This window comes from Heptranchias perlo, chromosome 23 (assembly GCF_035084215.1).
Source record: "Heptranchias perlo isolate sHepPer1 chromosome 23, sHepPer1.hap1, whole genome shotgun sequence".
Taxonomy (NCBI): Eukaryota; Metazoa; Chordata; class Chondrichthyes; order Hexanchiformes; family Hexanchidae; genus Heptranchias; species Heptranchias perlo.
This window is the reverse complement of record NC_090347.1, coordinates 98,653-115,792: the sequence shown is the minus strand read 5'-3', so window position 1 is coordinate 115,792 and position 17,140 is coordinate 98,653. Positions and strand designations below refer to the sequence as shown.

The following is a 17,140-nucleotide window of genomic DNA, read 5'->3' as shown; positions in this document are numbered from 1 at the left end:
AATATTATTGAAAATTGTGTAAGAAATTAGCTGATAAATTCAGTGAGTTGCCCTGTGGAATGGACACAGCAATGATCTATGTCACAGGAGCTGTTCTGAGAGCAAATCAGGAAACTGCAATGATATCGCAGTGTGTTTATTGTTAATAACATATTCTATTTTTAATGTAGTTGGCAATCCTGTCTGAAGTAAAAGCCGTGTTTTCATGGACACTTTGTTTCCTCAGAAGCTGCTCCTTGCAGCAAAATCAAGCAGAGATAAGGATTGCATGATATAGGAAACAGTGAAACTCCCATGATGTACGAGGGAAGGGTCGTGTCCTCGTTCTGAGGCATTTTTTGATGTACATCAGAGAGGGCTTCCTTTTTCGATCCCCTCTCTGATGTACATTCCTGTTCCACATTCCTGTTCCAACCATTAGTCTTAAGAGTGATTATATGAAACAGAGTCATGGCCTCAATGCTCTGTAACCCATCTCAACAAACCGATACAAGAACCAACCTGCATATACAATTCACTCTGCAGTTGATATTAATTGTATTACACTGTGGGACAGTTTGTATAAATGGCATTACCCTGCATGATAGTTGACAGATGCGGCCAGTGCGTTCCCAGATCCCCCAGGAAGAATACCCAGTGGTTTCTTGATCGCAGACTCCCAATCAGAACGCTCCATTAGACCATTCACCACCTAATAAGAAAATCTCAGATTAGTTCAGTTTTACTACAAAGTGTTGTGACTGGCTAAATCCATCCTCAATGAGCGATGTGAGTTAGTTAGTTATCCATCTTTGTATCTGTGGACCACAACTTTCCATTTCCCTCTCTCCTCTTCCCACCCTCCATTCATATATTCAGTTTCTCTCACACCATCACTACAAGCACTGCAGCAGTTCAAGACGATGGCCACTCTCAGGACAAGTAGGAGTGGGCAATAAATAGGACCTTGCCAGTGTTGCCCACATCCCAGGAACAAATGAAAAAAGAACAATCTCACTCATACTCCTCACACTCAGTCAGCCTTGTACACAAAGAAGGAGGCATTGCTGGACTTGGTTCTAGGGAATGAGATGGGCCAAGTGGAGCAAGTGTCAGTGGGAGAGCATTTAGGGAGCAGCGATCATCGTATCATAGCTATGGAAAAGGACACGGACCACTCTAAAGTAAAAATACTCAATTGGGGGAGGGCCAATTTCAGTGGGATGAGAACAGATCTGGCCCAGGTAAATTGGAATCATAGATTGGCAGGCAAAACTGTAATTCAACAGTGGGCCACCTTTAAAGAGGAGGCGATTCGGGTACAGACAAGGTGCATTCCCACGAGGGAGAAAGGTAGGGCAACTAAAGCCAGAGCTCCCTGGTTGAAAAAGGAGATAGAGAATAAGATGAAGCTGAAAAAAGCGGCATATGACAGGTGTCGGGTTGATAAGACAAGTGAGAACCAGGCAGAATATAGAAAGTTCAGAGGGGAAGTGAAAAAGGAAATACGAGGGGCAAAGAGAGAGTATGAGAATAGACTAGCGACCAACATAAAAGGGAATCCAAAAGTCTTCTACAAAGTCTTGTTCAAAAAAGGGTGCAAAGATAAACCCAGCAACCATAGGCCAGTCGGTTTAACCTTGGTGGGGAAACTTTTGGAAACAATAATCCGGGACAGAATTAACAGTCACTTGGACGAGTGTGGATTGATTTGTTAAAGGCAAATCGTGTTTAACTAATCTGATAGAGTTTTTTGATGAGGTAACAGAGGGGGTAGATATGGGCAATGCAGTTGATGTGGTGTAATATGGATTTTCAAAAAACATTTGATAAAGTGCCACATGGTAGGCTTGCTATTAAGATTGAGGTCCATGGAATAAAGGGGGCAATAGCAACTTGGTACAGAATTGGCTAAATGACAAAAAACAGAGAGTAGTGGTGAACAGTTGTTTTTCAGACTGGAGGGAGGTGTACAGTGGTGTTCCCCAGGGGTCGGTGCTGGGACCACTGCTTTTCTTGCTATATATTAATGACTTGGACTTGGGAGTTTTTTTTTTATATATTCGTTCACGGGATGTGGGCGTCGCTGGCAAGGCCGGCATTTATTGCCCATCCCTAATTGCCCTCGAGAAGGTGGTGGTGAGCCGCCTTCTTGAACCGCTGCAGTCCGTGTGGTGACGGTTCTCCCACAGTGCTGTTAGGAAGGGAGTTCCAGGATTTTGACCCAGCGATAATGAAGGAACGGCGATATATTTCCAAGTCGGGATGGTGTGTGACTTGGAGGGGAACGTGCAGGTGGTGTTGTTCCCATGCGCCTGCTGCTCTTGTCCTTCTAGGTGGTAGAGGTCGCAGGTTTGGGAGGTGCTGTCGAAGAAGCCTTGGCGAGTTGCTGCAGTGCATCCTGTGGATGGTGCACACTGCAGCCACAGTGCACCGGTGATGAAGGGAGTGAATGTTTAGGGTGGTGGATGGGGTGCCAATCAAGCGGGCTGCTTTATCTTGGATGGTGTCGAGCTTCTTGAGTGTTGTTGGAGCTGCACTCATCCAGGCGAGTGGAGAGTATTCCATCACACTCCTGACTTGTGCCTTGTTGATGGTGGAAAGGCTTTGGGGAGTCAGGAGGTGAGTCACTCGCCGCAGAATACCCAGCCTCTGACCTGCTCTTGTAGTCACAGTATTTATATGGCTGGTCCAGTTAAGTTTCTGGTCAATGGTGACCCCCAGGATGTCGATGGTGGGGGATTCGGCGATGGTAATGCCGTTGAATGTCAAGGGGAGGTGGTTAGACTCTCTCTTGTTGGAGATGGTCATTGCCTGGCACTTATCTGGCGCGAATGTTACTTGCCACTTATCAGCCCAAGCCTGGATGTTGTCCAGGTCTTGCTGCATGCGGGCTCGGACTGCTTCATTATCTGAGGGGTTGCGAATGGAACTGAACACTGTGCAGTCATCAGCGAACATCCCCATTTCTGACCTTATGATGGAGGGAAGGTCATTGATGAAGCAGCTGAAGATGGTTGGGCCTAGGACACTGCCCTGAGGAACTCCTGCAGCAATGCCCTGGGGCTGAGATGATTGGTCTCCAACAACCACTACCATCTTCCTTTGTGCTAGGTATGACTCCAGCCACTGGAGAGATTTCCCCCTGATTCCCATTGACTTCAATTTTACTAGGGCTCCTTGGTGCCACACTCGGTCAAATGCTGCCTTGATGTCAAGGGCAGTCACTCTCACCTCACCTCTGGAATTCAGCTCTTTTGTCCATGTTTGGACCAAGGCTGTAATGAGGTCTGGAGCCGAGTGGTCCTGGCGGAACCCAAACTGAGCATCGGTGAGCAGGTTATTGGTGAGTAAGTGCCGCTTGATAGCACTGTCGACGACACCTTCCATCACTTTGATGATGATTGAGAGTAGACTGATGGGGCGGTAATTGGCCGGATTGGATTTGTCCTGCTTTTTGTGGACAGGACATACCTGGGCAATTTTCCACATTGTCGGGTGGATGCCAGTGTTGTAGCTGTACTGGAACAGCTTGGCGAGAGGCGCAGCTAGTTCTGGAGCACAAGTCTTCAGCACTGCAGCTGGGATGTTGTCAGGGCCCATAGCCTTTGCTGTATCCAGTGCACTCAGCCGTTTCCTGATACCACGTGGAGTGAATCGAATTGGCCGAAGACTGGCTTCCGTGATGGTGGGGATATCGGGAGGAGGCGGAGATGGATTATCCACTCGGCACTTCTGGCTGAAGATGGTTGCAAACGCTTCAGCCTTGTCTTTTGCGCTCACGTGCTGGACTCCGCCATCATTGTGAATGGGGATGTTTGCAGAGCCTCCTCCTCCCGTTAGTTGTTTAATTGTCCACCACCATTCACGACTGGATGTGGCAGGACTGCAGAGCTTTGATCTGATCCGTTGGTTGTGGAATCGCTTAGCTCTGTCTGTAGCATGTTGCTTCCGCTGTTTAGCATGCATGTAATCCTGAGTTGTAGCTTCACCAGGTTGGTACCTCATTTTTAGGTACGCCTGGTGCTGCTCCTGGCATGCTCTTCTACACTCCTCATTGAACCAGGGTTGATCCCCTGTCTTGTTGGTAATGGTAGAGTGAGGAATATGCCGGGCCATGAGATTACAGATTGTGCTGGAATACAATTCTGCTGCTGCTGATGGCCCACAGCGCCTCATGGATGCCCAGTTTTGAGCTGCTAGATCTGTTCTGAATCTATCCCATTTAGCACGGTGGTAGTGCCACACAACACGTTGGATGGTGTCCTCAGTGCGAAGACAGGATTTCATCTCCACGAGGACTGTGCGGTGGTCACTCCTACCAATACTGTCATGGACAGATGCATTTGCGACAGGTAGATTGGTGAGGACAAGGTCAAGTAAGTTTTTCCCTCGTGTTGGTTCGCTCACCACCTGCCGCAGGCCCAGTCTAGCAGCTGTGTCCTTCAGGACTCGGCCAGCAGTCGTGCTACCGAGCCACCCTTGGTGATGGACATTGAAGTCCCCCACCCAGAGTACATTTTGTGCCCTTGCTACCCTCAGTGCTTCCTCCAAGTGGTGCTCAACATGGAGGAGGACTGATTCATCAGCTGAGGGAGGACGGTAGGTGGTAATCAGCAGGAGGTTTCCTTGCCCATGTTTGACCTGATGCCATGAGATTTCATGGGGTCCAGAGTCAATGTTGAGGACTCCCAGGGCCACTCCCTCCTGACTGTATATCACTACCGCCACCTCTGGTGGGTCTGTCCTGCCCGTGGGACAGGACATACCCAGGGATGGTGATGGAAGAGTCTGGGACGTTGGCTGAAAGGTATGATTCTGTGAGTATGGCTATGTCAGGCTGTTGCTTGACTAGTCTGTGGGACAGCTCTCCCAATTTTGGCACAAGTCCCCAGATGTTCGTAAGGAGGACCTTGCAGGGTCGACTGGGCTTAGTGTTTTGCCGTTGTCGTGTCCGGTGCCTAGTGGTCCGATGCCGGGTGGTCCGTCTGGTTTTATTCTTATGACTTTTCGTAGCGAGATTTTACAACTGAGTGGCTTGCTAGGCCATTTCAGAGGGCAATTAAGAATCAACCACATTGCTGTGGGTCTGGAGTCACATATAGGCCAGACCGGGTAAGGGCGGCAGGCTTCCTTCCCTAAAGGACATTAGTGAACCAGATGGGTTTTTACGACAATCCGGTAGTTTCATGGCCATCATTACTGATACTAGTATTTTAATTCCAGATTTTTTTATTTAATTAATTGAATTTAATTAATTAATTGAATTTAAATTCGCCAGCTGCCGTGGCGGGATTTGAACTCATGACTCTGGATTTTAGTCCAGGCCTCTAGATTACTAGCCCAGTAACATAACCACTACGCTACCGTACCCGTACAGGGCATAATTTTAAAATTTGAGGATGACAAAACTTGGAAGGGTAGTGAGCTGTGAGGAGGATAGTGGTAGACACCAAGGAGCAGAAAAAATTGGTGGGGGTTGTCTATTGGTCTCAAACAGAAGTGGAGATGTAGAGGAGGGCATTAAACAGGAAATTAGAGATGCATGCAAGAAGGGTACAACTATAATCATGGGTGACTTTAATCTACATATAAATTGGTCAAACCAAATTCGCAATAATACTGTGGGGGAGGAATTCCTGGAGTGTGTACGTGATGGTTTTCTAGACCAATACGTTGAGGAAGCAACTAGAGAACAGGCGATCCTAGACTGGGTATTGTGCTATGAGAAAGGATTAATTAACAATCTTGTTATGCGGGGTCCCTTAGGGAAGAGCAACCATAACATAATAGAATTAAGATGGAGAGTGAAGTAGTTGAATCTGAAACTAGGGTCCTGAATCTAAATAAAGAAAATTACAAAAGTATAAGGTGCGAGTTGGCTATGATAGATTGGGGAACTTTACTAAAAGGGATGACGGTGGATAGGCAATGGCTAATATTTAAAGAACATGTGCAGGAGTTACAACAATTATTCATTCTTGTCTGGCGCAAAAATAAAACAGGAAAAGTGGCTCAACCGTGGCTTACAAAAGAAATTAGGAATAGTATTAGATCCAAAGAGGAGACATATAAAATTGCCAGAAAAAGCGGCAAGCCTGAGGATTGGGAGCAGTTCAGAATTCAGCAAAGGAGGACGAAGAGATTGATTAAGAGGGGAAAAATAGAGTATGAGAGTAAACTAGCAGGGACATAAAAACTGACTGTAAAAGCTTCTATAAATATGTCGAGAAAAAGATTAGTGAAGACAAATGTAGGTCCCTTACAGTCAGAAATGGGGGAAATTATAATGGGGAACAAAGAAATGGCAGAACAATTAAACACATACTTTGGTTCTGCCTTCACAAAGAAGGACACAAATAACCTGCCAGAAATGTTAGGGAACCAAGGGTCTAGTGAGAGGGAGGAACTGAAGGAAACCAGTATTGGTAAAAAAAAGTGCTAGGGAAATTAATGGGGCGAAAGGCTGACAAATCCCCAGGGCCTGATAATCTACATCCCAGAGTACTAAAGGAAGTGGCCCTGGAAATAGTGGATGCATTGGTGATCATCTTCCAAAATTCTATAGACTCTGGAACAGTTCCTACAGATTGGAGGGTGGCAAATGTAACCCCACTATTTAAAAAAGGAAGGAGAGAAAAAACAGGGAATTGCAGACCAGTTAGCCTAACATCAGTAGTGGGGAAAATGCTAGAGTCTATTATAAAAGATATGATAACAGAACACTTGGAGGGCATTAATGGGATTGGACAAAGTCAGCATGGGTTTATGAAAGGGAAATCATGCTTATCAAATCTACTGGAGTTTTTTGAGGATGTAACTAGTAGAATAGATAGGGGAGAACCAGTGGATGTGGTGTATTTGGATTTTCAGAAGGCTTTTGATAAGGTCCCACACAAAAGGTTAGTGTGCAAAATTAAAGCACATGGGATTGGGGGGAATATACTGGCATGGATTGAGAATTAGTTGACAGACAGGAAACAGAGAGTAGGAATAAACGGGTCTTTTTCCGGGTGGCAGGCAGTGACTGGTGGGGTACCGCAGGGATCAGTGCTTGGGCCCCAGCTATTCACAATATATATCAATGATTTGGATGAGGGAACTAAATGTAATATTTCCAAGTTTGCAGATGACACAAAGCTGGGTGGAATGTGAGCTGTGAGGAGGATGCAAAGAGGCTCCAATGTGACTTAGACAAGTTGGGTGAGTGGGCAAGAACATGGCAGATGCAGCATAACGTGGATAAATGTAAGGTTATCCACTTTGGTTGTAAAAACAGAAAAGCAGATTATTATCTGAATGGTGATAGATTGGGAAAAGGGGAGGTGCAACGAGACCTGGGTGTCCTTGTACACCAATCGCTGAAAGCGAGCATTCAGGTGCAGCAAGCAGTTAGGAAGGCGAATGGTATGTTGGCCTTCATTGCAAGAGAATTTGAGTACAGGAGCAGGGATGTCTTACTGCAGTTATACAGGGCCTTGGTGAGACCACATCTGGAGTATTGTGTGCAGTTTTGGTCTCTTTGGGCTCGATGTTACCAGGGCTGCGGGGGGGCACGCGCCCGGTGAAATTAGTCAGCCACCCGCGCGATCGCAGCCCAATTGGATCCACTTACCGGTCTTCTGGGTTCCCCACTGCTGATCTGCGCGTCGGGCGGGCTGCGCATGCGCAGTAAGCTCTCTCAGCTGGAGGAGCTCTATTTAAAGGGGCAGTCCTCCGCTGACAGATGCTGCAACAAATGGAAAAAATTATAGCATGGAGCAGCCCAGGGGGAAGGCTGCTGCCAGTTTAATGATGCCTCACTCCAGGTATCAATACATGGGGTGAGGAGGAGGGGGAGGACAGAGATTTCCCCCCCCCCCCACCCCACCCCGGCGGGAGGAAGCGGCCTGCCTCTGCCACCAGGAAGGCCTGGCTCGAGGTGGCAGAGGAGGTCACCTGCACCACCAACATATCGCCCACCTGCATACAGTGCAGGAGGCGCTCCAATGACCTCAGTAGGTCAGCCAAAGTGAGTACACTTACTTATTCCCCTACACTCCATCTGCCACATCACCGCCCGCACCCCACATCTCCTTCGGCACTGCCAACACTACTCTGTCACATCACCCCTCATACCCACTCAAACCTCATCCTCATCTTTCCTGCACTTACTCACCTCGCCAGTACTCATCCCACCACTACCACTCAACCCAATCCTCATACAATCTCATGGCTCTATCTCATACTCACCCTCTCATGCATCTCTTTCACGGTCAGCCTCACTCAATCTGCCACTACCTGTGCTGCAGCCACAGGGCATGCATCAGATATGTGCAGTAGGCAGCGTAAGGCAAACGTGTTGTGAGCATTGAGGGTTTGTCATGGTTGTTACTTATATTGAATTTCTGACCAACTCACATTACATATTATATTGTCACCACTACTGCCACGTCTTTGCGAATCTTGTCTGGTTTGTGCAATAATGCCCTTTCCTGAGGATCACTATGAAGACCCACAACTGATGCCACCCATTGTGTCACTGCAGAGTGGGTGTAGGTGTATTTGCAGGGCTCTTTTGTGCAGACGGCTGAGAGACGTCAGCGATGTCCCCGGTGGCACCCTGGAAGGATGCGGAGGAGAAGTTGTTGAGGGCAGTGGTGACTTTGACAGCGACAGGTAGGAAGATGGTGCTCGGGCCAGCCGGGAGCAGCTCGGCATGAAAGAGGCTGCAGATGTCCACGGCTACATGTCGAGTGACTCTGAGCCTCCATGTGCACTGCTGCTCAGAGAGGTCCAGAAAGCTGAGCCTCGGTCTGTAGACCCTGTGGCGAGGGTAGTGCCCTCTGCAACACATCCCTCTCTGCGGTTGCCCTCCCTCCTGCTGTACAGGTGGATGTGTCACAGCACTCTGTTGTGGAGCTCCATGTGTCAGAGGTGGACGGCGTGGACGGCTTGGCCGGCGAGGCTGGTGATGCTGTTCGCCCTCCGAGGAGGTCATGACTGCAGCTACGGCGGCCCCCATCCAGAAGATGTACATCTGAGGGGGTCCACAAGGTAGGTACATGTCTCTGGACCCCGGGGTAAGTGTGCAGGTTGGTGACTTTGACTGTCAGGAGGAGGGTGGTGGAGGCCAAACTTTGTCCCAAGTGACAATGTGGCCTCCTGCAATGAGTGAGGGTCTCCCCCCACCCCCCCGCCCACCCTTGTCAAATGGACCTTTGCAGCTGCCACAGGCTGACGGCTGCAACAGGTCCATTTGAACTGGGAGTGTTTCCCCCAGTATGGGAAACAGTCCCAGTTTGCTATAAAATCCGACCCCTCCTCACATAATCCCTCAATCAGGTCAGTTAATTGCCTGCGGGATTCCCACCAGCGGGGGCTGCGCGCGCACGCCGGCGCGTCCGTGGGGAACCCGGAAGTGGACGGGTTGGAGCCGGTCTCCGGACCCGCTCCGGGATTCTCCGATTTTCGGAGCCCCCCCGCCAGGAACGCACCCGATAGCGAGTGCTAAAATGGTGCCCTTTATCTGAGGAAGGATGTCCTTGCCATGGAGAGAGTGCAGTGAAGGTTTACCTGACTGATTCCTGGGATGGCAGGACTGACGTATGAGGAGAGATTGGGTCGACTAGGCCTATATTCACTAGAGTTTAGAAGAATGAGAGGTGATCTCATCGAAACATATAAAATTCTAACAGGACTAGACAGACTGGATGCAGGGAGGATGTTCCCGATAACTGGGGAGTCTCAGGATACGGGGTATGCCATTTAGAACAGAGATGAGGAGAAATTTCTTCACTCAGAGGGTGGTGAACCTGTGGAATTCTCTACCACAGAAGGCAGTGGAGGCCAAGTCATTAGATGTATTCAAGAAGGAGATAGATATATTTCTTAATGCTAAAGGGATCAAGGGATATGGGGAAAAAGCAGGAACAGGGTACTGAGTTAGACGTTCAGCCATGATCATTTTGAATGGCGGAGCAGGCCTGAAGGGCCGAATGGCCTACTCTTGCTCCTATTTTCTATGACTTCAAGAGGATATAGACATGCTGGTGGCATGGGCAGACACATGGCAGATGAAGTTTAACACGGAAAAATGCAAGGTGATACATTTCGGTAGGAAAAATAAAGAGAGGCAATATTAACTAGAGAGCACAATTCTAAAAGGGCCGGAGGAACAGAGGGATCTGGGGGTTTATGATCATAAATCGTTGAAGGTGGCAGGGCAGGTTGAGAAAGTGGTTAAAAAAGCATACGGGATCCTGGGCTTTATAAATAGAGGCATAGAGTACAAAAGCAAGGAAGTCATGATGAACCTTTATAAAACACTGGTTCGGCCACAACTGTAGTATTGTGTCCAATTCTGGGCACCGCACTTTAGGAAGAATGTGAAGGCCTTAGAGAGGCTGCAGAGGAGATTTACTAAAACAATTCCAGGGATGAAGGACTTAAATTATGTGGATAGACTGGAGAAGCTGGGATTGTTCTCCTTAGAACAGAGACGGTTGCGAGGAGATTTGATAGAGGTATTCAAAATCATGAAGGGTCGAGACAGAGTGGATAGGGATCTGGGGGTCCTAGTGCAAGAAAATCAAAAAGTTAGTTTGCAGGTGCAGCAGGTGATCAAGAAGGCCAACGGAATGTTGGCTTTTATTGCTAGGGGGATAGAATATAAAAACAAGGAGGTATTGCTGCAGTTATATAAGGTATTGGTGAGACTGCACCTGGAATACTGCATACAGTTTTGGTCTCCATACTTAAGAAAAGACATACTTGCTCTCGAGGCAGTACAAAGAAGGTTCACTCAGTTAATCCCGGGGATGAGGGGGTGGACATATGAGGAGAGGTTGAGTAGATTGGGACTCTACTCATTGGAGTTCAGAAGAATGAGAGGCGATCTTGTTGAAACATATAAGATTGTGAAGGGGCTTGATCGGGTGGATGCGGTAAGGACGTTCCCAAGGATGGGTGAAACTAGAACTAGGGGGCATAATCTTAGAATAAGGGGCTGCTCTTTCAAAACTGAGATGAGGAGAAACTTCTTCACTCAGAGGGTAGTCGGCCTGTGGAATTTGCTGCCCCAGGAAGCTGTGGAAGCTACATCATTAAATAAATTTAAAACCGAAATAGACAGTTTCCTAGAAGTAAAGGGAATTAGGGGTTACGGGGAGCGGGCAGGAAATTGGACATGAATTTAGATTTGAGGTTAGGATCAGATCAGCCATGATCTTATTGAATGGCGGAGCAGGCTCGAGGTGCCGATTGGCCGACTCCTGCTCCTATTTCTTATGTTCTTATAAGAGAGAAATTGTTCCCATTGGCGGAAGGGTCAAGAACCAGAGGACATAGATTTAAGGTGATTGGCAAAAGAACCAAAGGTGACATGAGGAAAAACTTTTTTACACAGCGAGTGGTTATGATCTGGAATGCACTGCCCGAGGGAGTGGTGGAGGCAGATTCAATCATGGCCTTCAAAAGGGAACTGGATAAGTACTTGAAACGAAAAAATGTGCAGGGCTATGGGGATAGGCCGGGCAGTGGGACTAGCTAGATTGCTCATGCATAGAGCCGGCGCGGACTCGATGGGCCGATTGGCCTCCTTCCGTGCTGTAACCTTCTATGATTCTCTCTAATGGCCTAATTGGGAGGATGGTCCACATTAGTTAACCAGCAGGAAGCCGGGTTTTAGTTTGCTAAACTGCAGCAATATCAATGGACACACTTGGGGGTCACTAACCCAATCTGCACCTCAACACTCATACCGAGGTAATTTGCCCGAGTGGGGAATGAGTGTGCACAGGTATCATAGAATCATAGAAGTTTACAACATGGAAACAGGCCCTTCGGCCCAACATGTCCATGTCGCCCAGTTTATACCACTAAGCTAGTCCCAATTGCCTGCACTTGGCCCATATCCCTCTATACCCATCTTGCCCATGTAACTGTCCAAATGCTTTTTAAAAGACAAAATTGTACCCGCCTCTACTACTGCCTCTGGCAGCTCATTCCAGACACTCACCACCCTTTGAGTGAAAAAATTGCCCCTCTGGACCCTTTTGTATCTCTCCCCTCTCACCTTAAATCTATGTCCCCTCGTTATAGACTCCCATACCTTTGGGAAAAGATTTTGACTATCTACCTTATCTATGCCCCTCATTATTTTATAGACTTGTATAAGATCACCCCTCAACCTCCTACTCTCCAGGGAAAAAAGTCCCAGTCTATCTAACCTCTCCCTATAAGTCAAACCATCAAGTCCCGGCAGCATCCTAGTAAATCTTTTCTGCACTCTTTCTAGTTTAATAATATCCTTTCTATAATAGGGTGACCAGAACTGTACACAGTATTCCAAGTGTGGCCTTACTAATGTCTTGTACAACTTCAACAAGACATCCCAACTCCTGTATTCAATGTTCTGACCAATGAAACCAAGCAAGCTGAATGCCTTCTTCACCACCCTATCCACCTGTGACTCCACTTTCAAGGAGCTATGAACCTGTACTCCTAGATCTCTTTGTTCTATAACTCTCCCCAACGCCCTACCATTAACGGAGTAGGTCCTGGCCCGATTCGATCTCCCAAAATGCATCACCTCACATTTATCTAAATTAAACTCCATCTGCCATTCATCGGCCCACTGGCCCAATTTATCAAGATCCCGTTGCAATCCTAGATAACCTTCTTCACTGTCCACAATGCCACCAATCTTGGTGTCATCTGCAAACTTACTAACCATGCCTCCTAAATTCTCATCCAAATCATTAATATAAATAACAAATAACAGCGGACCCAGCACCGATCCCTGAGGCACACCGCTGGTCACAGGCCTCCAATTTGAAAAACAACCCTCTACACCCACCCTCTGTCTTCTGTCGTCAAGCCAATGTTGTATCCAATTGGCTACCTCACCTTGGATCCCGTGAGATTTAACCTTATGTAACAACCTACCATGCGGTACCTTGTCAAAGGCTTTGCTAAAGTCCATGTAGACCACGTCTACTACACAGCCCTCATCTATCTTCTTGGTTACCCCTTCAAAAAACTCAATCAAGTTCGTGAGACATGATTTTCCTCTCACAAAACCATGCTGACTGTTCCTAATCAGTTCCTGCCTCTCCAAATGCCCGTAGATCCTGTCTCTCAGAATACCCTCTAACAACTTACCCACTACAGATGTCAGGCTCACCGGTCTGTAGTTCCCAGGCTTTTCCCTGCCGCCCTTCTTAAACAAAGGCACAACATTTGCTACCCTCCAATCTTCAGGCACCTCACCTGTAGCAGTGGATGATTCAAATATCTCTGCTATGGGACCCGCAATTTCCTCCCTAACCTCCCATAACGTCCTGGGATACATTTCATCAGGTCCCGGAGATTTATCTACCTTGATGCGCGTTAAGACTTCCAGCACCTCCCTCTCTGTAATATGGACACTCCTCAAGACATCACTATTTATTTCCCCAAGTTCCCTAACATCCATGCCTTTCTCAACCGTAAATACCGATGCGAAATATTCATTTAGGATCTCACCTGTCGCTTGGCCCCCAACACCATTAAACATGATGATTTTCTCTGCGTGTTACATACTTGACTGATCACAAAAAAATCTCTCCCTCACACATTCGTTCACATGCTCTTTGAATCACTATCTCACATTCAATCTTCTCATACTCAGTGGAGCATATAGTGGGAAATCACTACCATCACATTCATTCCCAGGATTTCCCAATATCTGCTCCTGGTTGGGATACTCCATACCAGAAAGTCACTTCTTTCACATGTTCATTTTCTCTCATTTTTTTGAATCACCCCCCTCACTTTCAATCGCGTATACATGCTTAATGTCTATCTCACACTTAATGGCCCTGATTATAACTCCACCCACCTGGCGTAAGCTGGGCTGGGGGGGTGGGGAGTGGGGGCGGTGATGATGGCAATTAAAATGAGAGCAGTCAGTTACCCCCTCCAATCCCGTTATTAACCAATATTAACCTGCTGTTTTGAGTAGACGAGCGGGACACCCGCAGGAAGGGAGCGAGGTCTCTTTAAATATGCAGATCTGGTCCAATGAGGTCATCACATCGCGATCTGCAATTTTAGTCAGAGAGCTGAGCGGGGGGAGAAGGAGGGAGGAGGGGGCGAACGGTGATCTGAAGGCTTGAGCGGGAGCGGGGGTGGGGGACCAGGACCGGAGGCTTCAGTGGGAGGCCTGAGCAGGGGGAGGGAGCGGGAGAAGCGACCAGGAGGCTTAAGTGGGAGGGGGAGCAGTGACAACTTCCCCCAGGCCAGACCTGCTGGGAGCTGGATCGTGGACCAGAAGAGGCCCAGCACGTAGGTTTTATAACTTTATTTGAGGTTTCCCTGTGGGCTAGGACGAGCAGGAGTGCTCCTCTGGGCCTCGTGAGGAGGTCTCAGGCCTCCCTTGCCCCCAGGCTCCCCCCTCCCCACTGACGGTTGGGGACCATCCTCAAGGAACCTTGGCTCCGGGCTCCGGCCTCCTGCCCCCGCACTCCCACACACACCCACCGACCTGGTAGTGGATCAAGCCAAGGCCAGGCCTTCACATCCCCAGAAACATTACCCATCCCCCTTTATAATCGGGGCAATTTCTCAGACACTATGGCCCCGATACTACCTGGGAGGTGGGTTGGCAGCGGGGCGGGTCGACTGGGCGTGTGGGTAACCCGCCCAGTAAAATCGGTGCGTTCCCCACGTGATCGTGAGTAAATTGAAGCCACTTACCGTGGCTTCCCGGTTTCCCGTTGGAAACCTGCGCAGTGGGCTGACTGTGCACCCACATCACAGGCTGTCAGCTGGAGGAGCCCTATTTAAAGGGGCAGTCCTCCAATGCTGCTCCTGCAGCAAACAACCAAAATTACAGCATGGAGCAGCCCAGGGGAAAGGCTGCTCCCAGGTTTAATGATGCCTCACTCCAGGTCTTACTGGATGGGGTGAGGAGGAGGAGGGAGATCTTCTACCCGGCGGATGGGAGGAAGCGGCCTGCCTCTGCCACCAAGAAGACCTGGCTTGAGGTGGCAGAGGAGGTCAGCAGCACCACCAACATATCGCGCACCTGCATACAGTGCAGGAGGCGCTTCAATGACCTAAGTAGGTCACCAAAGTGAGCACACTTACTCATTCCCCTACACTCCGTCTTCCACATCACCGCCCCCACCCCACAACTCCTTCTGCACTGCCAACACTACTCTATCACATCACTCCTCACACCCACTCAAACCTCATCCTCATCTTACCTGCACTTACTCACCTCCACAGTACTCATCCCACCACTACCACTCAACCCAATCCTCATACAATCTCATGGCTCTGTCTCATACTCACCCTCTCATGCATCTCTTTCACGGTCACGCTCACCCAACCTGCCACTACCTCTGCTGCAGCCACAGGGGATGCACAAGGGTGTTTGACAGTTTGTCATGTTTTTTTATTTATATTTGATTTTGGTTCAACTCACATTAAATATTATATTGTCACCACTGCTGCCAGGTCTTGACTGGCTTGTGCAATAAGTCCCTTTCATGAGGTTCTCCATGAACACCCTTGATGCCACCCATTGGGTCACGCTACAATGGGTGTATGTGTAGTTGCACGATTATTTTGTGCAGGTGCCTGTGGTGCAGCACTGTGTTGTGGAGCTCCAGGTGGCGGAGGTGGACGGCGTGCCTGGCGAGGCTGGTGATGTTACTCGTTCTCGAATGGAGTGATGAATGCAGCCATGGCACTCCCCATCCTAACGGTGTGAGTTTGAGGGGGTCCGCAAAGTGGGTAAATGTGTTTGCACAGCAGAGTTTAGGGTATAAATTAATAATTTTGAGTGGAAAGACAAAAGGTGTTGCAGCCAAAACTTTGTCTGAAGTGACAGAGTGCCCTGCTGCAATAAATGAGGTTTCCCCCCCAACTGTCAAATAATACTTTGCATTTCCCACTGGCTGCTGGCTGAAACACGTCTACTCCGACAGGGAGTGTTTCCCACAGCACGGGAAACACGCTGAGGATCCATGAAAATTGCACCCCTGCCAAAATCTCCACTCAATGAGGTCTGAAATACCTCAACTAGGTAAGTATTTAAATTGTCATCCCGCCGGCTTTAACTGCCGGTGGGCGTCCCGCATGCAGGAGCTGCACGCACACCCTAACGCGTCACTGGGGAACCCAGAAGTGGGTGGGTTGGAGCCGGGCTCCGGACCCGCTCCAGGATTCCCCGATTTTACGAGCCCCCCCAACGCACCAGCTCGGCCATCCTAAAATCGACCCCAGTATCTCACAATCGTCATCTCATACACAGAATCTTTTACACTGTCAGTTTCCTTCATGCTCAATCTCACAATCTCTTAACCGTCTCACACTCTAGGGTAGATTTTCTGCTGTCAGTATAGTTTAGACCCAAATATTTAGCAGTGGGTTTTAGACAGACTCTGATGGAAAGGTGCCATTTCCACCCAATCGTCTGAGGTCAGCTCATTAGCACAGCTCCAAGTGCAATTTGGACAGGTAGTGGTGGAAGCAGAAAATGATGTAAGTAAGTGAAATATAAAGGATGTGGCTCTTTTTCGGCCGGCACGGACATGTTGGGCTGAATGGCCTCCTTCTGTGCCGTAACTTTCTACGATTCTACAAATCTTAACTAGGCCAGCCATATCAACATCATGGCTACAAGGGCAGGGCAGAGACTGGGTAACTGCAACAAGTGGCTCCCCTTCCAATCCCTCAATGTCTCTCCGCCATCTACATGGATCTAATGAGGCTTAAATCAGGAGTGTGATGAAATTCTCAACACTCTCCTAGACGGGTGATGCTGCAACAACATCCAAGAACTTCCACATCATAAGAACATAAGAAATAGGAGCAGGAGTAGGCCATACGATCCCTCGAGCCTGCTCCACCATTCAATCAGATCATGGCTGATCTTTGACCTCAACTCCACTTTCCCGCCTGATCCCCATATCCCTTGATTCCCTTAGAGTCCAAAAATCTATCGATCTCAGCCTTGAATATACTCAAGTTTTTGGTTATCCTTTGCAGATTTCTAAAACACTCCCAATCCTCGGGCTTACTAATCTTCTTGGCAACATTATAAGCCTCTTTTAATCTAATCTAATACTGTCCTTAACTTCTTTAGTTAGTCACAGATGGATCACTTTTCCTGTGGAGTTTTTATTTCTCA

The 17,140-nt window shown here is 48.3% G+C and overlaps 1 protein-coding gene across 1 annotated transcript in view; it reads right to left on the bottom strand.

Moving 5' to 3' along the window:
- LOC137340983 (sphingosine kinase 1) overlaps positions 1 to 17,140 on the bottom strand; it is an 81,447-nt gene that overhangs the window by 9,944 nt on the left and 54,363 nt on the right. The window contains exon 4 of the mRNA XM_068003777.1: positions 576 to 691. Within this exon, the coding sequence (XP_067859878.1) occupies positions 576 to 691 (116 nt within the window). The remainder of the gene's footprint in view (positions 1 to 575; positions 692 to 17,140) is intronic.